The sequence below is a fragment of the Falco naumanni genome, chromosome 8 (assembly GCF_017639655.2).
Source record: "Falco naumanni isolate bFalNau1 chromosome 8, bFalNau1.pat, whole genome shotgun sequence".
Lineage (NCBI taxonomy): Eukaryota > Metazoa > Chordata > Aves > Falconiformes > Falconidae > Falco > Falco naumanni.
This window is the reverse complement of record NC_054061.1, coordinates 56105245-56131607: the sequence shown is the minus strand read 5'-3', so window position 1 is coordinate 56131607 and position 26363 is coordinate 56105245. Positions and strand designations below refer to the sequence as shown.

Below are 26363 nucleotides of genomic sequence, written 5' to 3'. Positions count from 1 at the left end.
GATTTGGCTGTTTCTCCAAACACAGAGCCAAGCCACCAGTGAAGTACCTGAAGGGATAATCTATGTGAGTAACAGGATAATCCCTATGGATAACCAGGTGGGAGGGTGGCCTGGCGGTTATTCTTCAAGCTTTTATGGGTTATCACTACAAAGAGAACAGCAGCATGAAACTTTGTGTGTGTTGTAATGACCAAAAATACCTTGACTGTGTCCTTTCTAGCACCAGATGCCTTATAATCTAAACGAGCATCTTTAATAGTGGCATTAATTATTATTGAAATCCTGCTCTGTCCCACTGAAACAAGCCTAACAGCTCAGGCTCGCACCTTCTCGTTCTCCGTTCTTTCCCCAGATCACCGTCTCCTGTATCTTGAGTGAACATGAGAAAATCACACAGCAAAGGGTCCTTTCACCTGGCTGGTTGGGCCAGAGAGAGAGTGGAGAGACCATGGGACTCTGCTGAGCCCCATGCTGGCCAGGTGAGCAGAAAGCACTCTGCATGGCATGGAGGACACAGCTCTGGGATTCCGATGGGGTCAGGCATGGGTGCCGGCACCAGGGATGCTGCATGAGCCAAGGGTCAGAAAGGTTGTGTTGGGCAGGATGCCCTGAAACTGTCAGATAACGTCTCTTGGTGCTACTCTAACCACCCTCTTGGTGCCTTCTGTGGAAAGCCCAGTGCCAAGAAAATATTGACTGGTGGCTCCCAGGGACACAACTAATTAGTGACACCAGAGGGACCAGCGTGGTCCGAGGACATTTCATCCTTTCTCCCTGGGAAAAGAGAGGCTTAGCCTGCCTCTTGCTGAGCAGCCATTGATAACACCCAGCTGGCTGCCTGCCCAAGAGATGAGGCTGGCTGCGCGCATGGATGCCACCATCACCCATCCCCTGGCCTCGGCAGGGAGGGCACTGTATATAGTTCTGTGCCACCCCAAAGGAGCCCGTCCCAGCTTTCTTGTTGGGTTCCGTCTTTCCTTCCAGTTTTCTGGCACGTAATTACCCCTTTGCCTGGGCTTGCACATCCTGTGTCCAGAAGTATGCCACGTCTCGGCGATGGCTTATTCCTCCCTGCCTTGGGCTGGTTATGCACATAAAGCACAGAAAGCCCCCAGACAGTATTTTACACGGCTTAATACGGATCCCTTGGCTACACCAGGGCCTCTGATTGCTGTTGACTTATGTGATATTGGTGCTGACCTGCCTTCTCCCCATTCACGGACTGTCGGCACGCATGTCCGTGGGTACAGGGAAGGGAATTGCCAAAAGAGGGGCTATTCAGTGACCAAGGGTCACAAGATGATACATTGTAGGGATTTTTGTGCATCTCAGGTGCTTTTTTTTCCTCTGTGGGTCTGCTGGAAAAAAACACCAACCATCTACTCTGTGCTCCTCTGCTGTTTATTCCGATGCCAATCTGCGGCCCTGGTGGCTAACAGGTTTTCAGAGTCAGCTTCTGTCTACGTGGATTGGAGGGTGGACCAAGTTAATGGTCATCCTACAAAGTCCTGTGCATTGAGGAGCCTCTTAAGGAGAACTTGGAGGATCTCTGTCACCTTACTGTGTGAACTGGAATAGTCATGTTCCCAGAGCTCCTATGTTGACAGGGAAGTAGGTGTCACGGGTCATGTTGGACATTATCCAACGTTGGGTATATCTGGATGCAAAACTCTCGCTGCAGCCTGTGGCACTGGGGTGTTGCTGGCTCTCCTGGGAGCATGTGGGAAGAGTTTACCTGAGTGGGGGAATGAACTGGCATCTTCTGAGAGAAGAGTTCTTTTAGATACTGAAGTTAATCGTGGTAAAAAGATATTTTCCCTTAAAAAATCACTCTGAAAATGTAGGAAATATATATGCAAATATAAATAAATACATAGGGTATATTAAATATATAAATACAGACACTTACTTCCTTTCCACGTGCTCTGTTACCTGTGTTCTAAAAGCTAAGCTTCCATGCTACAAAGGACAGTGAATTTTTGATAAATTTTTCATTTTCTATATTGACTTGCTGTTGCAAACCCATGTAATTTTGCTATATAAAAGGCATTCATTTGCTATACATTCACATGGGCCCTCTTTTCTCTTTAAGAGCCACTGAAGAGAAACGCATTATTGCTCACGCTGTGCTGGAAGCTGAAGATTTGCTCTTTGCCTTTACATTTGCAGAGCAGTGGCTGAATAGGGGCTGCTGCCACGGATCTGGCATCCCTGCTGGCTGGGACAGCTGAGCCAGCGGACACTCCTGTCAGGTGCGACTTCACTCATTATGTGCCACTGAAGCTGTTACATGCTGCTGACTCAGGAGCCCTGGTGCTCAGCATCCCGGTACTGCATGGAGTTGTCTGTGTGGGAAGGTAGGATGGAGAGTACCCAAAGTCCAGGTTTGTCCCTCCTTGATCTGGTTTTGAGTGTGCCTTGCAGGCTCCTGGGGGAGAGTAACATCACCCTGCTGATGCTTTGCAGGTGATCCAGAGCTGAGACAGCTTCCCCCTGGGTTTTGCAGGAAATAATCCTGTAATTATAAAATAATCTGGGGTAATGGCATATTAATGAGGATGGGGAAAAGGCAATGCTCTCGGGGTGGGCTTTCCCACTGCTGGGAGGAGGAGGGAGGCTGTGCACAGCTGCTGCACTTGGGGGGGGGGGGGGGGGGGGGAGGAGCAGGCAAAAAGTGGCATCCCATCAAAGTGAGACTTGGATGTAAAGCACGTCAGCAGGAAGGATTGGTTTTCTGGCTCTGGGTGTGTTTCTTCTGCAAAATTTGCTGTTATTCATGTTGAAGTTGCTGCCTCTAAGCAATCCACCCTCTGACCTGCTCTTTTGCTGCAATTTGAGACCTTCTGGCTCCCTTTTCTAGCCACGTCTCCTCAGCTGTATCATTTCTATCTTGCCTCATGCTGTCCTCATTATCCCTCATCTTTCTAACCCATCGACCCCACCTTCCCCTACTTTCTGCCCTACCAAGCCCCCTGCTGTTCTCTCTATCCCTCAGCATCTTCCCTCACCTTTGCCCACCTTCTCCTTTTCTCCATCTCCCACAAAACCTCTTGTATATTCAAGAGTGTCAGCCCAGGGGGGGACAGGAGGGACGCACCCGCAGCGCAGGTTGTGCTCCCCCATCTAATAACATATGTATCAGACACCTTTCCCTTGAGATGGCAGCCTCTGGAAGCCCAAGACGAACCTCTCAACAAGATTAAAGAGATGGTATTAATTGCTATCGATCATGGGTCAACAAATTAAATTGCATCTGCAACTGCATCTCTGAAAGGTCTAAATGAGAAGAGTAGTTAATGGGTCTGGCTGGCCCAGAGCTGTGATTAATTAAAAGGGAGAAATGAACTAAAACATTAAAAAAAAAAAAAAAGGCAGAAAGGAAGGAGATGGAGATGAGGCTGAAACACTTTGTCGTATCTGGAGAGTGCTCAATGGGATTTCAATTTTGGACCATCCTGTCTGGCCTGGGATGGGCTGCTATGAAGCTGAGCCGGTGGCAATGATTTTCAGGATTCTTGCTCCGAGCGCCCCAGGTTCTTCCACATAAATCCCCAGAAAAGCCGATCTGTGCCCATCACTCCCCCTTGTGACCCCAGACCTCGCCCTGCCCAAGAGCCACAGGATCCCTCTGCAGGACCATGCGCCTAACGCCACTGGGTCTGGGGGAATCAAATCCCTTCTACAGTTTGAGCCAGCATCTCACGGAGCCCTTACAGACACTTCTGTGATAGGATCTGCAGGGCTTCCCCCTCACTTCACCCAAACCATGCTCCAGCTCAGCCTGCGTGGTCCTCTGGGCATCCCCCTGCCATGAGCTTTTTTTTTTTTTTTTCCCCCTGTTTGTTTTTTTAGATTCAATGCCCTGAAAGGGTAAAGGGAAAAAAAATCCCCGAGTATTCCTATGTTGCTTAGCAATACCACTCACTGTAGATACTGCTCTTTGCACTCTCACTGGCACCGCAGCATCCTGGTGGGAGCCGGGAGTAAAGTGCTTCTGGGTGGGAATAAGGGTGCTACTGTGACTCCCTGGGAAGTAATGAAGTAGCGCAGCATGGAATGGAGATGGTGCTTAATTAATAATGAAGAAAATAATAATATGTGGCACGTATAGTGCTGTACTTGTTCCAAGCACTGTACAAACATTAACTACAGTAATTAAGCTGTAATTAATTAGAGTAACTACTTATCAGTGTAAATAATGATGCATCTGGAGGTACCAAATGGAGTTTGTGAACTGAAAGCAAATTTCCATGTTCAGGAAATGGCATCGAATATAAAATGGCACCAGTAAAGGGCAAAAACAGATGGAAGCCGAAGTGAGAGCACAGGAGCTGTACGGGTGCACGACAGCTCCCCAGAAGGGAATCCTGGTTGGACAGGTACCTTCTGACAAAGTAAAGCTGAGTTACTGATTTACTGCTGAGGAGCTCTGTGGGCAACTCATCCCATCCGTAGGACTTCCACGGCTATTTCCAGGCTCCACCCGCGCCTCCCACCCTGGCTGCAGTGCTGCACTCGCCAATGCTGCAGCAAGTCAGGGGCTGGAGCAAGGGACAGGTTCGGGAATTGGGAGCTGGAGGAGATGATGATCAGCAGAGTAAAGTACACCACAAATATGTAATTTTGGGATTTTTTTTGCTGGTTCACACACTTTATATTTAACAAAATAATTTTTTAATAATATAGTCTTTTACACATCAAATATTGTTTCGAGACAGCCCCCCATTTTTTACAGAATTTTTTTTTCTCACTAGTTTCAGGCACACTATTGTTTGAAGATTTTGAAACCAGATAGTCATTGACAGGCAACAGCTTACAAAGAAATGTGGTGATGACTTCTTTAATGGTACCAGTTCAACTCGCAGGAAGCCAATGCTCAGCCAAAGTATGGCAATCACTGTGCTAGTGCCTGTCCTACCCCTTGCCCTCCAGTAAAATGCAAAAATGGGGAAGAAATAAAAATATAAAGGCAACAGTGTGCATAAACCGAGACCAACCAGGCTGATCAACTTCGGTGGAGGATGCTGTAAGGAGGATTTGCTGCCACCGCTGTTAAGAGCAGCTGGGCTGAAGTCTGAACAAGTAAGCACTATCACCCCAATGGCCATGACCAAAAAGCAGCAAATCAAGCATGGACAGTGATGGGAAAGGCTCCTGTGCTCACCTGGGCAGGGCAGAGCAGGGAAATGACACTGGTGGCTTTTCTCTCACAGTATCGCTTGGAAGCCGCAGCCTGAGAAAACACGAGGTGCCGGTGCTGAAAAAGCCAAAGGGACCAGCAGGACCTCCCCGCTTGGCAGGCAGGCACATAGATGCTTTCTAGAGAGACCCTTTACACCAGGAGCCCATTCCCGTAGACTCAGCCATCCTGTCCCCAGCCGCCCACGCACCCTGCCTTGCGTTATCCCCAGCAGTACGGATGCTCCCAGGACTGGGGGAGAGCCAGGGAAGCTCCTTCGCGCTGCAGCAAAAGTTCTTACCCACCAGCTGAGCTGGTTCAGTGCTGGCACAATGATGGGGTGTTTCTGGAAACCTCCCTAAGGGTGATGGGTGGATCAGATATTTTAATTTTGACTCATGGCGGCTGAGTCCCACTGTTGCTGAAGTCAATGAAATGATGCCCTTGGCTCCAGCAAGAGCAGCGGTGCTGCCAGCAAAGCAGGGACCCTCCTCCCTCTGCTCCACCGCAGCTGCCCCAGCCGGGCATCGCACAGAGACAACCCAGGTAAGACACTGCTCTCTCGGTGCCGTGCCAAGCCTTGCTGGCTTGCCAGCCCTGCCTGCCCGTGCAGCCGGTGTGGGCTTGTGCTCCGATCAAGGTCACGGTGACGGTGTTGGTGTCTTCGACTTTATTGTCCCCACTCAGTGGAGAAAGTGTAACACAGATACAGCTTGTGTCTCGGGTGTCCGGCCGTATACCTGTGCATCTACCTTGGTCCTTCTGCAAGTTACATTCCAGCTGGGCTTTTATTTAACCCCTTCTTCCCCTTTTAATATCTACCTCCCTCCTGTCCTTAATGGGCCCCCTCCCCTTATAGACACGATAAAAATGATTCATCGCTTCACTCATAGCTGTATTGCCCCGACGATCCTAGCTTAGGAAGAGGCTTAAAAAAAAAATATTTCACAATAGCAAAAAAACTTTAAATAAATAAACGTGAAAAACCCGCGATCCACATTGTAGAAAGTGAGAGCGGTGAATTGGCTGGCATCTCAGAGGCATCACCAGTCCAACAGCTTGTGTGGGCAGTTTTTCTTGTTTCCTCCCCAAATCTGACCACTGCATCCCTATCAAGCACTGGTAATTACAAAAGCAGAGTAGATACTGGATACATAGTGTGTAAAGCGAGAGAAAAGCAGGAGGGGGTGGGGGGAGAGAGAGACCCTTCCCCGCAAGTAAAAATCTCTGCTTGTGTGAAACCCTCGCAGGTTTTGCTGGTGACCCTGTTGCAGCTGGCAGGAGGTTGGACGCGTGGGCAGCGTCAAAGCCATTCCTTCGTCATCTTCATAGTCATCATCATCAGCGGGTTGTTTGGCCGGCGGTGCTGCTGGCAGGGGGGTTTGCCGCTACAGAGCCTGCTTGCCCTGGCACTCGCGCTTGGAGCACTGCGCCGGCTTCCACCAGTCCCCGTTGTGGCAGTGGCAGATGTTGCAGTCGTCCACCTTCACTTCAATGCCGGCGGGAATTATCGTGGTTCCTGCAAAGCAGTTCGGACCTGCAAAAACACACGGGAGTAATAGCCATAAATACTTCTTTTGATTTTAAATTGAGTGTAGCCGCTCTGCTAGAAGCACTTGGGAGCAGGCAGGTGCCCCTTACTGGTCTCTGGCCACAATGCAGCTGCTGCCAAACCACCAGCAACGCTCCCGGCCTGCTCAGTGCCAAGCCTTCGCCCCATGCTGTTCACTTGTCTCATTGTTTTGGCTGCCCTCAAGCACTAAGGGGAAAAAAAAAAAAAAAAAGGCCTTGAAACTTTCCTTCTGTTTCTGTACCCAACCAACCTCTAGTACAAATGGCATCAGATGCCCCATCGGTGCCCCCAGATTTTCTACTCAGTTGCCCACTAATTTTCATAAAATTTGGCTGTGAGATGGACAAGACCATGAGGAGAAGCGTCAGGACACAGGCCGGCCTTCGCTGCTCTAGCCTGGTGAGCTTGTGTTGAGCTGCAAGGACCAGAGCCCATCCATCCCCCATGACCACGGCAGCTGCATCTGAACACCCAGTAACCCCAGGGACCCACACCAGCTCCAGGCTATTAACCCAAAATTATTTATAGCATCAAACTAACAAAAATAATTCACCTCCCCAACAACCTTTCTGATAAAATATGTTTTTTCCTCAAGGGCAAGTTCCTTTAATCTGCTCATTATTGATAATTTTGTTGGCTTCTTTATTACACAAAATCAAAGCTGAGCAGCAAGTCAGCAAGGATCTTGTTTTCCTCCTTGTCAAAGCCCCACAAATACCCGTTGCCCAGCGGTCCCTCTGCAAACCCTTTTCCCCTCCCCTCTCGCTCCTGCATCAGTTAGTGCCAGGAATTAATGTCAGATCCAGCAGCACATGGAAAAAAAAAAAAAATCGAGGCAGTCGCATTCATGGCATCAGAGAAGCGTGAAGGCGTTTGAAAAGTGTCTCATGGCTCGAGTGCTGCTCCAAAATGTCACCCCTCGGCTGGCCACCAGTTTTAATCTATGCCTCTGGTGCACGAAGTGCATTCAAAAGATGAGTGTGTAAAGACATGAAATTACAGGCAAGTTGTTAGTGTTTAAAATAAAGCTCAGGTCTGTTTGGAAGGGAAAATGGGGTCCTTATGCAGCTGGAAATAGGCTGAGCTGTGTCACAGCGCTATCAAAACTACCCAGCTGCGACGAGGCTTTTACCATCCCATACCAGGTTAATGCGAAAGTTTATCTACTGCCCCTGCTGTTTCTCTATCCTCTTCAGGCCAGTCCACCCCGCTTCTCCTTGTCTCTCCTACATCCAGGATGCATGCGCACGTGTGTGTGTGCACACGCGCGCGCGCACACACATGCATGCATGCATGCATGCACGCACGCTCGCTCGCTCACTCACTCCCTCCCTCCATCTGCTTCTTCCAGGTCTCTCTTCTTCCAGGGCTCCTCTTTCATACCCCTTAGAGCTATTTAACCACTTAGCAGGAACCAGCCACAGCTGCACGTTATCCACATCAGCCAACCCACCGCCCCTGAAGCCAGCCCACAGCTGTGTATTATCAATGCTAATTAACTCAGCTTCATTCCTCTATAATTCCTCTACAGAGCCGTAGCCAATCCCATGCTGGGGTGTCACGTTTTAAAGTCTCAGAGAACTGTTCATTTCATTGTGCTGATTTATTACTGCCCTGCCTTTATTAAGATGCTCCTCAGGACCCTATGTTTAAGCTCTCCAGGCCATGAGTTTGACAGGGCTGGATGTAACCAGATGTAGAAAATTCAGGTTGCTGCCGAGCCAAACTGTGCCTGAAAGTTGTCTTTAGAAGTGACCTCCTGCCTTTTAATAAAGGCCTCTTCAAATGTAGATCAGCTCTACCACAACGTTTCACATCCATCTTAATGAAACTACAACAGAAGGGCCTGAGAAAGATGCCTCTGGTGGCTCCTGTACCAGAATGTGGGGTGACTGGGTGTACTCCAGGGCTGCTGATCCCTGTGGTGCTGGGAAGGTCTGTGTCTCTCCATGAAAGGAGGAGGATGCCTCCTCCTTTGCCTGGCCAGCACGTGAATCTGTCAGGATGCCAGGACGAAGCAGGCTTTTGCTCCAGACAAGGAAATTCAGCACCAGTTGATGATCTAGAGTTCAGGCTACACCGGTCTGCTGGCAGTTGAGGAGCAATGCACCGGGCATGGGGTGGATTTAAGCCTTCTTTGAGCTGGGCTTCGGCCTGGACAGCCTCCAAGGGTCCCCTCCAACCTCAGTCATTCCACAGTGCAAAGAGATTCAAAGCCAGGAGTTAACAGCCAAGGACACACTGTGATACAGAAAAGCCAAACTCTGCACATATATATATGTGTTTTTCTTTACATGCATCTGATTGAAAAAGTTGTGACCTGTTTTGGTCAGGAGCTGAAGATTTCTGAAGTTAGTGTCTCTCTGGAAGACACAATCCTGGCTGGAAAGGCTGTGATCCCAGCTGCAGTATTTCTCTGGCAACCCACTGAAGTTGTCACTTCTTCCCATGGCTTTCGGGTCCCTGCACTGGTTGCACCACAGCCTGTGCTCTTCATCACAGCTTTTAATTCTCTGCTTCACCAAGGCTGGTGGGTGGTGGTGTGTTATGATGCCCAGTGTGGACTTTGCCATCAGGTCAGCTCATTTGCTCACATCAAATGTCCAGGGTTCAAACAATGAAAATGCCAATAATTGCAGCTAGCTGTATTTAAAGTTGAAGTAAGGGCCTGTCCCTCTTTAATAGGATGCTCTGATTGCTTGCCGATGTCAGGGATGCCCAGGATGGACAGCCTCCACACAAAAGCCTCTGTGCTCCCAGAGCCAAAAAACCCTTTTCACTAAAATTTAAACAAAAAGCTTCCTCTGGAGATTCGGATGGCAAGGAAAGGGGAAGATTGTTTTCTCTCTAGTTGCCCTGTAGCTGCCTGTTAATCATCTAACTTGAGAAGCCAATGCTGCCTTGACACCCACACAGGTCTCCAGACACAGCCTTCTCCGGGTGCTGAACGTTGGTGGATTTATAGCACTGCAGGCCTGTTCAACGTGGCTGTGGCGACCAGAGTTGGTGTGTCTTCTCACTTGCAGCTGAGCCCACCTTCACCTGCCAGCTGGGGTTTGGGGACCCTGCGCCCCCCTTGCAGGGTTTTGGGTGTATTCCTGCACTGAAACGCCGCAGGGTCAAAGCACAGCACAGGGTCACGATCAGCTGAGGGTGAGCAAGGTGGGACTGGCTGATGGGGTACTGCAAACTGGGGAAAAGCTTGGTTTTCCTTGTGTACTCCTTATCTGTCCATCCCATGGCAGCTCCATCATGGCCACAGCTGCCCTTCCTCTTCCTCCCAGTGACCCAGATCCCTTCTCTCTCTTCAGCTTCCCCAGGGGGGATCATTTGGGAAAAAAGTAAAACGCTAAATGCCCCTCATTAATGTCCCCACCCCAGAGCTGAGAAGCAGAAAGCAGGCACCACGGTGAAAAGAGGTGATGGATGAGGGGCATGCACTAAAAGCATCACCCATACCTTTGAGGTCCCCGGCAGAGAGGGAATCACTCATTTTGGGGACAGCACCACAGCAGCAATGTCCCTGCCCCGGCCAAGGACATAGGGCAGCTCTGCAAAATAGTAATTAAACACTGATAATCTGCCCCTCTGATCTCTGGCATCTATTGAGCCAGGAAGGACCTGGCAAGCATTTCTGTGTCTAACGGAAAGTCCTTGGGATGCTGCCACCTCCCCCAAAAGGGCTGGGTGAGGGTAAGAGGAAAAATGACAGCTATTTTGGGTAAATCATAAGGACAGAAGGCTGAGAGGAGCATCAGGGGGGCGGCCAAATCAGCCCTTGCTGAAGCAGCACCAAGCATCCCTGGGCTGGCCGGCTAAACATCACCTGAGCACCCCTAAGGAAGGAGCTGTATTCAGAGGCTGAACCAAGGGAAAAATTACAGGAAATGGGTTTATTTTCCTTTTCCCCTGCTTTTAGCAAAATGGAGAAAACCTGGCTTTGCTCTCTGCACTGCTATGTGATGTTTTGCTGCCATTTCAGGACATCCATCTCTTCTGTCAGTCCTTGGTACTTTTAATTTAGGGCAACACTACCACTGCTCTGGACCTTGTTTTCCCCCAGCATTCTCTCAAAATAGCCACCTCTGAATTACTAGAGTAAAATGCTTTCTTTTGCACACCACAGCAAGCCGGACGGAACATTTTTGCATCCTCTCTCCTGCCTCTGCTATTCCCATCCCTATAGAAATGTGGATTTCTAATAGAAGGCAAAATTTCCACACTCCATTTGTGATAAGTCAACTTAAATTCCCACTGCCTGAAATCAAATTTTCCAGCACAATCGCTATCAAGCCAGCACCTTTTTTTCCCCATCTAAACTTCTCCCACCTTCATATTGGAAAAGTGGATCCTGTTCATCCAAAATGGGATGCTGTGAGCATTGCACCTGCAGCTAAGGCACGGGAAAGATGTCCTCAGAGAGGGACACTGTACTTCTGAAATTCAGTTGAAAATACACCCCAGACAAGTAGCATTCTCTATGCAATGGCACAAGTCACCAGGGAGTCTTCCCGCAGCCTCAGGCTTTATAGAGCCAACAGCTGATGCATTGCTGGAGATAACATCCGGCACCTGGGGATGATGCTATGTGGCTTTGTGATGTGCCTTAGAGGAGCTGCCGCCCCTAAAGTCACGACTAGGTCCCACAACAAGAAACCAAGTCATTTCTTTGCTCTACAGCAGAGCTAAGCAGACTCCCTTAAGTTCTCTAATATATTTTTTTCCATCAGCCTCCCAACATTTCAAAAGCTCAGTGCCCCAACCCCATGCTGCTGGGGACTGTCCTGAGCTTTTCCCACTGTGGCTTTGTGCTGCTTGGAGGAGCAGCTGAGACTGGGATCTACCAAATTGATGTGAAAAATCACAAATAATGAGACAGAACAGCACAGCAACGTGAGGTTTTTTATTATTCAAAGAAAGATGGTGCTCAGAAACATTTGATGACATGTCAAGCACATCAGGAAAGTTAATTATCACAAAAGCAGTAGGAACAGGATGCTGCTTTGGGCAAGGGCTGTCATCCTGGTCTTTGTAAAAGCATCTTAAACCACAGCTGTGATGAAAACAGAACAGTAATCACCCTCTTCTTCTCGCTCAGGGAGACCGATGGGAGAAGTTTCCTGCTCCCATAGACAATGTAATTGTAAGATTCGCTTTGCTTAATATAGTTAATTATGTAATAAATATATATAAATATATAATAAAAGACCACAGCACTCCAGGCTGTTTGCTAGAACAACTGTGAAGATTTTTATGGAGATATATTAAGGACATTCAGATGCTGTTTTGGTGGGAGAAGGGTAGAAAAATCATACACGGTTTCTTGTTTGGGAAGAGTGACAGTGAATTTTCCAACTGCATGTGTAAGACCAGATACCTTGGTGATGACCCATGTTGTGCTGCTGAACTGCTCCCCTGGTACGGAGGGAACATCTAACCCCACGCACGGGCATTAATGCACACCTGCTACATCATGCAACACTACCCATGGGTGCAAGACTAAGTCCTCTCAGGACTCGGTGGCACAGTTGTGCTTTAAAGAAACTCAAAAGACCCCCGACCTGATGCTCCCTATCATGCTGGAAAAATCTCACTGCCCAGACGCAAGAGGAGCAGCCATCCTAGACCATGGAACAAACTGCATCTTCTGCACGGTCCCCACCACAGAACTCTGGGGATGCAGAGGAAACTGTGGATTCAAGAGCACACTTCACAGAGGCTGAGTTAAAGCTGCAGTCAGCAGGAGCCTAGGGTTTGGTGCTCTCCAACACCGTGCAGTGTCACGCTGATGCTTTGGAGTCGCTCGGTGCCGAACGCCAGCCCAGCTCCTGGGGGCTATGGGCTGCAGGCTGCCGGCTGCTCCCAGCTGCTTCTCGGGTGGGTTTTAGTGAACTCACCAGCTTTGCCTGTGGCTTGCAGCAGCTCTGAATTCAGCTTTGTGTGTGCAAAGAAGCAATAAAAGGAAATCAAATGTTAAGCACCGCAGAAAGCACAAATCACTTCAGGCCAACGATGATATTCAGATTTGCCCTGAATAGCATCTTGCACCAGACAAAGCTCATCGCCCTCGCTGGAACTTCTCATGGTACAACATCTGATTTCAGTGATGAGCAGTATTTTCCTCTCAGTTAAGTATTTCCAGTGATAATGCTATGTCTCCTGCCACTCCTTTAATAGCCTTCCCATCCCTTTAGGAAATATTAAGGCTTACACCAAGAGAATTTAGCTTATTCAGTCAATGGATAACATCAAGGAGTGAGGTGCTGATGGCTACGCTTATCTACCTTGCACCGGTACTTTAGACAGTTGCTAAACAGCAACTCAATTTAGCCAGCTAACCCTCAGGTTCCCGTGTGATGTGCCCCACAATTAAAGTTGCAAGGTATAAGCAGAAAACCGTGGTGTTTCCCGACAGTATTTAGGAATGGATACTGCCTGAAACATCCCCATGGATGCTCATTCAGCTGAATGAGACTTGATGACTTTGCTTTTGGAGCTCGACCACGAATGCAACAGGGTGTGGGAATTTACTACTGGCAATCTGTGTTGAACTGGGCCATTTCTAGTGAACGTGGCCAAGTGTCTTCTCAGTAGGAAGGCAGATTTTTCTGCACATGTCTCCACAGAACAGGCATCTCACAGTCTTCACCGTGACCATCCCAAGCCATAAGCCGGTCTCCAGTGCCACTGTCTGGCACTCCCAGCATCAGAAACAACCACTCACAGAGCAATGACCGCAGAGGATTACACCCCAAAACCCACACAAGGATGCTCGTGGACAGCTCTCCAAACTCCCAAGTGATGCCCGAGGTCTGGCACAGAGGGCAGAATTGCCTGCACCTTGGGACCTTCTCCATATCCAGGCTGAACTCTGTGCTCAGCGGGGAAGAAAACACAGCATCTTGTTTTTAATGATGGCCTCCATCCCTGGAGGTTAACACAGCTCCTCTCTGCTGATCCTGCAGGATATTTTCGGATGTTCATTTAGATCTGTCAATGCTATTTATGTGATTGCTTCAGATTGCAAGAAAAGAGCTCAATTTGTGGCTTTAATTAATGAGTCAAGGAGGGAAGAAGTCTTGTTTTCGCTGCCTGGTATCGAGAGTGGCTGCCCTCCTCTCCCCAGGGGGAGGAGAAAGCAGCGGGTGAAGCTGGAGGTGAGACATAAAGAAGTCAGTTGCCAATGCTGGGATTTCCCTTACCGAAAATTAATTTTGGTGATGCTCTGCAGGGGCGAATGGAAAGCCCACCAAAAGATAACAGCCCCGGAATCCTTTTCTGTTAGAAAGAGGCCAAAGCCAAAGACCCTGGCTCAAAGCATGGCTGAAGCCTGAGGGTTCATCAGGAACAGGGCTGCCACAACCATGGCATGTCGGGGGGAGGTAAATTCACACCCTGGTAATGCCCTGGTCTGGTGCCTGGCCTGTGGCTAATCGCTTTTGGTGGTGGCAGGAGGGAAGGGAGTATGCCACAGCTCTGCCTCCTCCCTGCTCCTGGAGGTGGTGTCTTTGCCCTCCAGGCTATGCAGTTGAAGGACATCTATCCGTCCTGCACATCCCAATACATACACCATGCGATTCCTCAGTCCATCGCCACGCAACCTGCACATGGGGTCCTGCAGGGCTGGAAACGGGACCGTACAGGTCAGTGTCCCCCTCTAGCAGCAAGGCTTTGAAAGCCTTTCTCCAGCCCACTCACTGTCTCCAGCAGCAGACACACTCTCCTTAGCTGCCTGCACCCAAACGTGGAGGCTGCAGCAATGCCTGTCCCCCCCCCCAGTAAAATCTGGATGTTGCTCTGTCTTCGGGAGGGACTAGGAGTCGAGTCTACCAACACGTGCCAGTCTCAGCGCTGCAAATTACAAATCCCTACAGCAGGCAGGCAGGGGATGCTGGAGGTGTCAGTCCTCGCCACCATAAGCAAAACACTTTGCAGAGCCATCTGCCACCCCAAATGCTAATCGGCTGCACATCTCAGCTTGGAAGTGCTGTGTGCTGGAGCACATCGATGTTTTCAGTGTGGGTAGGTGCAAGTTGGTCACCAGCACAAACAAGCCATCGTCTGCTAATCCCGCCCCATGCCACAACAGACCTGTTGGATGGCAATCGCATCCTGCGGGTATGAGGAAGACCTACCCAGCACAGCAGCTGCCAGAAATGTGGCATCTCCATCTGGCAGGCGAGGGGGCTCTGTCTGGCAGTGGGGGAGGCTGCAAACAGGGTGGGGGGAAGGCAAAAGCAGCACTGGTTTCTTTGGCAACAGGCCCACGAACGAGAGGATGCCAGAATGAAATTGGTGTGGGCTTTATCCTATCCTCCCCTATGAGCTGAGAGATGAAAACCAAGGCAGGCATGGGAAGCTTTGGGGAGAAGGTGTGAGCGAGCACAGGGCCAGCAGTGGCCACAGCAGTCCCCCGGCCTCTCTGCCATTCAAAAGCTCAGGAATTGCTCTGTGCCCCTTCTTTTTTGGTTGCTGTTGATATTTTAAAATCCCGAAAGAAAGCCTTGCATAGACCTGAAGTATGTAGGGATGTGTGTGTGTATATATATAAACATAAGCAAAGCCAAGGAAGTTTGAAAGATACATTTCCCACAGCGTTTTTTTTGTTGCTGATTTGCTTTCAGCCAGTGTTTTCCTGGAAGAACAGGAGGTTTGTGAAGCTATCCCACCGAAGCTCAGCCTGCTCCAGTCTTCATTCAACAGCACAGAAAGTGCAAATAGCTCCCAGCGAGATGGTTATGCCCCTCCTGCCCTCTCTGCTGAAAGGAACCAAAATACGGATACGTGCAGTGATAGACCGAGTGATGTTTCTGTAAGGCCACCATCTGCTTGGGGTGGTTCCATTTTTAGAAAGAGTACTGCATGATGATGGCTCTTAGCTGTGGTAACAGGTATCACCTCTTTGAGGTGACCACAAGGCGGAAGGTTCACTCTTGCTGCCTTGTCCAGCCACCTGGACATAGTGAGAGATGGCACCTCCAATAAATGCCCCCAGATTTGCTCTGTTGTCTAAGATGTTGCAAAATGAGTCCCTTTTATTTTTGTATTTGTGGACAAACCCCACTGGCTCTGGCTAAAAGCTCCCTGCAGTCAACTGGTGGTATCTCCTAGGCACCCACCAGCTTTCAATCTTGCGTACTGTTACCCCAGAGAATTAACCTCCTCCGAAGCTGATCTGCAGCTCTTCTCCATCACTCCTGCATATTTCACTCCTCTCAAGACGATGCTAACAGCCCTTCTCAAGCACTCCCTATTTACGTGAGAGATTTTTCCAGCCATAATTCACATTGCTGGGTGCCTGAGGATGTCTAAAAGTTATTTAATCTGAGCATTAAAATATACATGTATGTATCTATATATATCTGCAGTACCCTTCTCCAACCTAAATCCAAGTTGCTCACTCTAAGCAAGCCCTAGATCATTAAAAGGAACGCATTAAAAAGGCAAGACTGAGCTGAAAGGCTAAATTCAGGGCAACAAGAACCTTTTCACTGAATTCTGCCAGCAATGAAGCCAGCACAATAAATAAGATAAAACACACCTGCAGCTCTCAGCCAGCCCAGTGAGACACGGATCTCCTGGTGGCCCCACATCACCTCCTGGCTCTCCCCATGCAGAGATGCTCACATCATCTAGGCTGTGCTCAGACATCCCCAAGCATCCGCTGCCTTGGAGTCTAATGAATGCAGGGGACCCGCTCAGGTTCCCTAAATTATGACCTGGCTCCCAGTGACACAGACTGATTTAATCCTCACTGCTTTGCACCGCAGTTAGAAAATTACTGATAGCTCGTTATCCGTCTTAATCAGGAGCAGCAAACAAATGAGGGACAGGGAGACATCCAGAAGGGAATACACCGCATTACTCCTTCTTATTGATAGCACGGTTACTTAATTTGATGTGGAGACATAACTTCAGGCATCACTAAATACTGGAGTAGGAATGTTTTGGTGCAAGGAAGATCTATGGGTGCAATTTAAAAGCAGTCTGTTTAGGAGTGGTGACGTCTATCAGCGCTGATACAGATTTGAGCTGTGCGGACAGACTTGAGATTATCACTCAGCAAGTTAAATAAAGACAGCAGCTCTTTGACAGTTAAAAAGCACCCGCCGAAAATTGCAGCCTCACTCCTCTCTTCATCTGCTGTGCTTGTGGGATGAGCGTGACAATGGGAGACCAAGCCCAAGGTCGATGGTCACCTCCAACCTGCCCATTGCCAGGCAGTGCTGTCTGCTTTCCGACACAGCCCTGCCCATTCCAGGGCAGCAGCAAAGCTCTAGATTAGACATTTGGCACAGCTCGCTGCGGGGAGGGCAGCACGGAGATACGGAGAAAACCACACGTTCAGTAGAGGCACCTGCAGAAGAGAGATGAGCCACAAGCGGTGCCAATGACTGACAGTCGCCACCGCTGCCAGCCAGTACCAGGGGATGCCAAACTGGGCACTTCCCAGGGTTAAAGCCCAGAAAGAGTGCAAGTTTTCCTCCAGCAGGAATATTGTGGATTGAGATATGATAATAAACTGCTGGCAGTCTCAACCGTGAGAATGGATCTTTTTAATCAGTTTTTAACAATCCAAGACTGGTGCAGCTAATCTAATAAAACCGATCTGGGCACGCTGAAGAAAATAGGGCAAGTGGTACATTACCCGCTGCTTTAGGTTAATGGTATTTGCCTCATTGTATGGACATTTCGCCAAAGCCTGTGCATCCAGGCTCTCTCTTTCTGATTGCAAGGGCACTGAAGTCAAAGCTGGGAGCACATCTGAGTGCACTTTGAAACCTCTGCAAAACCTCCACCCCCAGTTTCCCCATTTTACTGGGTTTCTCACCCAGTGGTGGGTTATGGACTGTTGACCAGAAGCATTAGACATTACTACAGTGAAAATTAATAGCTAATATCAGGTTCACAATTTTTTACCCACTCTGTTGATTGAATAATACACCTGCATTGAGGGCAGCAGTGAAGCTGAACCACTGCCACCAAAGCCACGGAGGAGCCAACGCACGGCGTGCCCCCGGATCAACTCTCAGACAGAAGAGCAAATCGCAGGGCTACAGACCTAGCCTCAAATATAGGGTTTCCCCCCTGACACGTCTAATATAAAATGTAGGTTGGCATTTTAAAAAGTCACCTATGGGATCTGCACACCAAATTCCTCTTCATTTTAAAAGCATCTACGTGTGCAAATACCTTAATCAGCACTGAAAAGTTTAGCTTATGGTAAAAAAAAACCACACAAGGAAGTTGCTCAGCATTGCCCAGGCAGATACTGTGCATACTAACCAGCTCTTCTGAACCAGATTTTTACTGTGCACATTCAAGGTTGAGGAAGGAAAACAGTAACACCTCGAAGTCAGCAATAACCATCTATTAAGTGAGAAATGCATGTTTCAACATTTACCTGACCGAATGAAAAGGATTAGCTCTTAAAAATCTCTTTGCAGACAGCATAAAGCTTTGGAAGAATACCATAGATTTCTTTTAAAAATATAGGTAGATTTTAATTGCGGGCAATGAAAGCTACTCCTAGGTCATTATAGCCTTTCAGGTAAGTAATAGGCTTTTAAAAAGTTGTCTAAATAAGATATTTCCCAAAATGAACTCCAACAGTGCTAAACGTACATTAATTCTTTTAATGGTTTAGACATGGCAAATAAGGTGAGGTAAGGGTTTTTTGGAGTTGGTATCAAACAGGTTAATTTAAAAGAAATCAATTAATAAAACTACCATTAAAGTACCACATCAACTAACAATGTTACTGGTAAAATCAATGGCCAAAGGCAGGAAAAGTTGGACCTTCCAGAGATTAAGCCTTTAAGCGAAGAAATATGTATCCAGAGGGTATATTTATCTCTCCATATATAATGTGCCATTGTGCTCCTGCTGCCTTCACCTCACCAGCTTGTGTCCCAAGAGCAACCATGGGACAACGTGTGCCATGGGACAGCCTTGGTCCAAGTGATCAAGCCCTCACAGCCGGTATTTCCCAGGTCATCCAAAAAAGGGACTGGGATGCAGAGTGGCAAACTCAGCCACAGGGACTTGGCTGGATGTTCCTCCTGCCCACTGCAATGGCGTTGGGGCACCTCCCAAGGCACTGTCCTCAGACACAGGCAGGGAGAAGCAGATCCTGCAGGCAGCAGCAGCTCTTATCCATGCAGACGTGAGAGCAAACCCTTATCTAGGGAATCAAGTGGCAATATAGCCAGCCCTTGACTGCCGAAGTACTACGTCTTTGCTCTCTGCCTGGGTATCTCCATTCAAAGCCGAAGGTTAACAACAAAAGAATAACAACTGGGACTTTTTCTCTGGGTCTTCTGAGCTTTTAGCCAACTTATTCACCTCTTGGTTGTGCTCGGTGTGAAAATTTAATGATTTTTATGGCCCATTTTAACATTTTTATGTCTTTTTTCTTCAGAAAAAAAACCCCACATTTGGTGTAAGAATTAAAACAGTATTTCATCCCTAACTGCAATCACAGATGATGTATGGGAGAGAGCTGGCTGCACGTCAACTCAATATAAAGCCAGAATTGAATCTAACTTGGTCACTACAGCTGTGCATGAAGTTTTATGGGGTGGGTTTTTTCATATCAGTCATAAATGAAGTGGAACCTGTGGCCATGCTAATTTTGTATAAAACAGAAGGAAAAAAATGCAAACGGGAGGGCTTGGGGAGAAAGAACCAGGATTACTATACATTTATATGAGCTGTGCATTTAGACGTGCAGTCTACTGAAAACACAACCCACCGCTGGATAATGAAACTACAGCGATTAATGCGTGATGACAGTCACACCACCGTGCACATTAGTCGTGGCAGCGGTTACCTGTTGGTGTGAGTAAACCTCTGCACAAACGCCTTGCCAAGAGGAAGAAGGGTTTCTTTAGCTGCAGGAGACCATGCGCTCAGGACAAACATTCAGCTCTTCTCTGAGAAACAGAGCTTCATCGCAATCCAGATGACTGGGAATGTGTCAGTTGGTAAAAAAAATGCCTTTATGCCTTTCCACCATCGTGAGATGAAATGTGACACTTCGAGAGCATCAGCATGCTCCCTTTTTTTCTTTTTCCACCTGGCGACAGATTTGTCTGAGGAAGGTTTTGAATGTGGGATTGTGTTAGAAATGGAACTTCAAAGCAAAGCAAAAACTTTTCATGTAAGAAGAGAGCTGCCGCTGAAACCATTTCTTTCTAATCTCAGCTTGTGTTTGAGTTGTTGGGTTTTCTGTTGCTGATTTTGAGCAGAGCCCAATTTTCACACTTTGTGTGACACAGCAAGCCCATCTCCCGCTGCCTTCGGCACCATTCCCATCCTCCTGGCCTCCAGTGCTCCCCACCATTCCGCAGACTCCCAGCCTCCACAACAATGGACACAAAACCAGTTGGCCACAGGTGGGCAAGACCCAAGTGATAGGCGAATTTAACGAACATGTCTCAGCCAGTCACTAAAGTTCCGCTTGCAGTAGAAAGGGTGGACTCCTCTGAAAAGCCTTTAACCGAGCTAAGTGGCATTGGCCTTTGGATTTGCCTTTTCTTCACCCCTATAAATTCAGGTCAGGCTGCAGCGGCAGAGCTCCCACTTCTATGCAAATCCATACAAATGATTGATTACCCAGAGAAAGGGTATAACCACAATGGCAGAAAGAGGATTTCTTAATTTGTTTGGGGAATTTAATTACCTGCCTGGGACACTGAAAAGGAAACTTGAGAAAACATCTCCCCTCCGACTCCACCCCAAGCAACCGATAAGCTTGGTGTTAGGCAAGACATGGTGCTACTGCGCTGGAATCCGTGGCTCCCGAGGAAATAAGAGGAGGAGGAGGAAGGAGCAGGGCAGGATGGATGGATCTCGAGGGCAAACCACTGCAAGGATGGGCATACCTTGGTCTGATGGACAGATGAGACACACAGAGGTTGGTGCTTCTGGAATAAACAGACTCCTAAACTCTTCTGCTGGGACCTGCCCTGATTTCTCCAACAGCTGCAGAAGCAGCTTTAATCCATGTTTTGTCCCCAGATTTTGCTCTTCCGAGGGCCCATTATGCTACTTGAATTTGATGGTATCCATGGCATTTCCACAGTGCTTTCTGATAGTGTCATGCAAACAGTCAGGTTGCTAATAAAAATAAAATGAGCGGTGCTGGTTTTGCATGTGAATGGTTGCATTTAACAAAATCATCAAATGGAAAAGAATTGTCCTTTTCTTTGCTAATAATTCTGGGTGCCACTACGAAATGCATTACCACAATCTATGTGGGCTTTTATACTGTGGCAGATGCCATATGATATTATGCTGATGTGCCAGGCCAGGATAGTTGCTTTGCACTGTAAGGTAGCACCTAGGAATGAAGAAAAGCTGGGGAAAGTTTATGGTGGATGTATGTGGCTCTGCATCCCTCCCCCCCAGATTTTCAGAATGCTTTGTCAGCCCTCATTCTGCCAGTCTTTGTTACTTAATTACTGGATAAAACTATTGCTCACTCTCTGGTTTCAGTGGCATCACAGTATCCAAATGGCTCGCAACCAAGAGCCTGTTGTCATTACAGCATCCCTGTGGGGCAGGGAAGAGCACAGGGGAAACTGAGGCACAGAGGCAGTGCCCTGCTTGAGGGGATGTGGGCTGTTGAAACTAAATCCAGCAGACAACTATTTTTAACAAAGCTTGTAGGAACACGACAGGCTTGAGGCTGCAAACTGTGTTCTTGAATGTGATGGAAACCGGTTCAGACCTTATTGGCAGAGGGGAGGAACTGCAGGACAGAGCAGCAAAGCGATGGACAATGACTCCCAAATGAAATTCCCCATTTCTGAGTGCTTCCACATTCTTTAGCAAGTATCCCCTGCCTTGATTTTCTCGTGCTCATTTTGTCCTTCAGGAATTTTTTTAAAGCCAGAAAGAGGATTTAGACATTAGAACAGCTACTGACCTGATACAAGTTAACGATTTTATAAAACGCCTAAAAAATGCTTTACTTTAAAAGATAGATGTTTCCTATTGTATTTTTTCAATGTCAATTAATTACTTAATTCATTAGCAATGTAACACAAGAACAGTCTTTGAAAATCTGGTGCTTTGTGTAGATGCCTTTAATTATGGATAATTAAATACTGTGGAAGGACCTGATTATACCTCTGAGCATTTTCTAATCTGGAAAATGAAACATGCTCTTGTACTCTTGAATGCATATAACAAAAACTGAACTCAACAACTACAAGCAGTAAAAGAAAGGTGGGAAAAAAAGCACCCCAAAGCCCAGACCAGCCCCAAACCCCACAGCTGAAGGAGGGTACAATTCCTGGGGAAGCTGAAGGGCTTCACACACACCCTGCCTGGTTGAATTCTCCGCCCAGGGTTGCACCCGGTCCCTGCCGCGCTGGGACAGGAGCAGAAGGCCAAGCAAGCTCCACACAGAGCCTCTGCAGCCAGAGAGCAAACAAACAGGGGCTCAGGGCAACTCCATGTTGCTAAAGTTGGGAACAGATTTCCAGATGGCCCTTTGTACGTATGGCTGCAATAGCCAAAACTGCTAGAAAGAGCAAAGCACTCTCCAAATGAAATCAGGGCTGACCTTGGAAGATGAAAACTTGCCAGCGCCAGAAGTTACTCTATTAGCTTGGCTTTGCATTCCTTCCCCTCGCTTTTTTTTCTCTTTTTTTCTTTTTCTCCTCTTTATTCCTCCGCAGCAATCACAGTGAGAAAGTCAGCACCCAGAGGGCTGTAATAACCAGTGTCACCACCACAGAAAGGGTTGTAATTTCAGAAGCCAGTGAAATGTTTATTTTGAAGACAGCATCGCCCCAGCGCTTTCAAGACAGGTCCCCTCCCTACCACAGCTGAGATCCTGCAGTAGGGCCCAAGGAGGTTTATTTTTGGCTCTTTTTACACTCACTGGAAAAAAAGCAGGGGGAAAGGAGGGCCACCGATGTCTAAATAAAGCCAATTTGTGCTGTCAGGCCAGGCACCCTCGCTGCGTACGCCTTCCCTTCCTCCTCCCTCCGTACCTTATTTATACTGCTGCCAATTCCTCCCAGCATCCTCACTCCTCCTGCGCCTTCCACAACCGATTGCTTTCTGCCACCGATTACGGTGCCGAGTGATAAAATGAGGCTGGGGGCTTTCCGTGGCCAGCGGCCAGTCCTGCTTGGCTGCCTGGGAGCTGACTTTTGCCGCTGGGCAGCCCAGCCCAAGTCCCTAATGAACCACAGGTTATCAACGTGCCAAGCACACATGCTGCAGACCGGGGCCGTTGAGCATCGTATCACAAGTGAGCCATTAGCCAGCAAGACTAAATACTTATAGAGAGCACAGGCCAGGGCTGGGTAAACGTCCAGCGGATACTTTCGAGAGCAAACAGCATCTATTCCCCTCCTCCTCCCCTGACTCTTATTTTGCATCCTTCTTCCCTGGGCCATGGAGCGATTGACAAACTCAGCGAATAAACTCTGTTGTCTTATTGAAGATATTTCTCAGGTGGAATATTCTGGGAGGAAACTCAGGGTGGGTCCTGTGAAACCTCAGGGGCAGGATGACACGAGGAGGGCAAACAAATGGGCTTCATACTGACACTGATTGCTCTGGAGACACAAAAAAGAAGGAAACTGTCATCCCTAACATGGGCTGCCTGTCTGCGTTACAAAGTCAAAGTAGCAACGGAGGCTTTGGGGCTGCCGATGTCCAAGTGTGGGGTGTTTCTCTGCCCCACAGATCCCCTCCTGGAGTGCACAGCCAAAATGCTCACTGTGGCAGCTGATTGCAGCTGACTAAAGTAGAAACTCAGTGACTGTGGAGTGAAATGCACAACTAGACACTACAGCATATCGGACGTGTTATCGATGCCACCCAGGGACGTGCTGCCTAATAATTTGCCAGGATTACCTGCTCAGTGGTGCCAGAAAGGCTCCCTCTTGTAGGCAAGAGGTCAGAGACTCACTGCTAGCACCTCGCCAAGAAGTTAGCTCCTCCCAACATGACCGCAGCGGGGGTAATCCTGAAAGACAGACGTGTAGCTGACCCCACGAAGACAGCAGTAACGCCTCACTAAAAGGTGCTGTTACTAAAAGGACATTAAAAGGTGCCACGCCTGTAAGCACTGCCAGACTCACTCCTGCTTCGACCTTACCAGTTGTGAAAGTTTTGGACATAATGAGCTTATATGGGGGGTTTTATTTATTTGGTTTTTTTTTTTCCCTCAGCAGATTAGTGGAAAACAGAAAGCCAATGATACATAGCCCCTTTGCTGACCCCCACGGCAGTGACCTGCCTATTAATGCATGCAGCAATGGAGAACCACTGGGCTGGCCCCACCTAGGAGTCTATATTCCACCAGCACATGCAATACCTGGTTGACTGCAGACTTCCCTGTGCTAACGTTTATGTACTAGAGCAGGTAATGCCTAGAAAACCCGACCCTCAGTTGGGAGGACAAATGCACCGATTTCCTTGATGCACATTGAGCATCACATTCAAATCTGGCAAATCCTATTCCAACAAGGAAAAGCTTTCACACACTGCTTTGAAATTCCGGTGCATCCACAGGGCTGGGGGAGCCAGCCTGTTTGCTGGGTGCAGGCTCCCCCAGCCAGTCTGACAGTGCCTATCAGCATCCCACGTGAACCTGCCAAGTGCCATCCACTGCCACTGCTCCTAATTAGCCAGCAGTCTCCTCTAATCTTGTCTCTGGCTACAGGTTAGCCGTGGCACTTTGTTTAACCCATAGTTAGGAGAGGAGCTTCTTGCTTGATCACATGTGAACCCAAGGAGGGAGAGCACAGGCAGCACTTCCCTGAGATGGAGAAAACAAGCAGGGGAGAAGGGGCAATGCAAACAGCAAAAAACACTACTGCATGCAACAGAGGAGCAAGGAAAGTCCTGGGTGTATAATCCTTTCCTTTGAGGTTGTTCCCCTTCCATCACCACTCCTTCAGCATTTAGATCCATAGACATGTTAGGCTAGATCTGCAAAGAAAAGTAATCACCTTCATTTCATGGGTTGGCTGACTTGGGAAACCCAAGCTACCATTTTGGCAGGGAAGTCCCTCCAGTACAGGTGAAACTGTTCAAGAAGTGGCTATGGGAGAGGAGCACCAAGCACCGGGAGACCTGAACCAAGCACAGTCCCTCACTCAGATTCTGGCAAGATTTTTCTGGCAAAGTATGGCAGCAAACCAAAGGAGGCAGAGCAGCAGTGTAGCAGGGGGGTGCAGACCCTCAGACAAGCAAACTCCCTTCACAGACAAATGCACCCCGGCAGGATTTCTGGCTGTAGCTTCACTTTCGGACTTGCCATCCACCCCATGGGGCAGCGCTGCCTCTCCAGGGTGACAGCAGCAGTATCCCCCAGTTTGGAAGGTGCAAGGCTGGCTTATACAGGCACTAGAAGGGGCTCTGGCTATTTTTGTGCTTGTAACAATTTTATTGTCAAGCTGTTAGGATAAAAGAGAGGTGGGGGGAAACCTTCAGCTGCTGAAAAAGCATGGGTGTTCCCCTTGGAGCAAGGTAGCTAGGCCAATTTACATCAGTCTCAGGAACTGGATCAGTGTATTTGCTCTCTAGGAGGGCACAAATGTAGCCAAGAAAAATTGTGGTTTCTACGCAAAATATAGCAACTATATCTGACTGCTACTATTGTGGACAGGTTTTCATTTTTAATCACAGTTTTCTAACTCCTTAACAATTACCATTTGACGTTTCCTGTAATACTCTTCTTTTCGTTTGACACAGCTTGAAAAGTAACCATAAATTCTCTCTTGACCCTTTCCTTGTAGCACAGCGAGGGCACCAGAGCCTCACGTGCATCAACCACAGCACGTCAAACAAAAGCAAGCTAACTCCTCAACAGCTGGCAGCCACTGCCCTGATCCAGAACCCAGTGGGCAGGTCTGTGACTGTTGTGCCATCGGGAAGGGGCTGGTGCCCACGCTACCCATGCAGTTGCCAGCCTCTGCTTGCTGGGAGATAAGAGAAGATGCATTGGATGCTGCTGCAGACCCAGGTCAGATGAATAATCCTCATGCAGAAGGAGTCCCTTGGACGTCACTGGTGGCTGCGATGAGTCAGAGATCAGAGAAGGAGGCTTTTCTGGAAGGAACGCCCAGTGGTGGCTTGGCCCTCATGAAATCAGAGCCTTTGACTTGCAAACTGAGCTGGCTCGGCACTGGCACACTGCGCGTCAGCTGCAGCGTGTTCCCCAGCCGCTGCTCAGACACAGCCTGAGGAGCTGATGGGGGGCATTATTTACTCCCTGGGATTTGCAGTCTTTTCTGTATGCGGTAAGAGCTAGGTGGGGATGGCATGGAAAGCACGCTGGTAATTTTTGTTCAGAAGCCAGAAACAGGGCAAGTGCACTGACATGAGCTAATGAGACTCAGGAATAGTGAAGCAATATTGAACCAGGGCTCTTCCACCCGTGTCTCCTGACATTTCCCACGTATGGCAATCAGACAAGAAAGTGCAATTCAAAGTGCTATTTTGCAAATAGCAAAGTCTGCAGGCCCGATCCTGCAAAGTGCAGATGGTTTCCCAAGAAGTGCTGGGTGCCGACAGTGCTCGGCGTGGGAAGTGATGGCCCCAAAAGCATCTAACCCCAGAGGAGCATTTGAATCCCAT

General features: G+C 48.4%; 1 protein-coding gene across 1 annotated transcript in view; it reads right to left on the bottom strand.

Moving 5' to 3' along the window:
• Window positions 1-4662: 4662 nt before the first annotated feature.
• VWC2L (von Willebrand factor C domain containing 2 like) overlaps window positions 4663-26363 on the bottom strand; it is a 55205-nt gene continuing 33504 nt past the window's right edge. Inside the window, exon 4 of the mRNA XM_040604612.1 lies at window positions 4663-6716. Within this exon, the coding sequence (XP_040460546.1) occupies window positions 6568-6716 (149 nt within the window). The 3' untranslated portion in view covers window positions 4663-6567. The remainder of the gene's footprint in view (window positions 6717-26363) is intronic.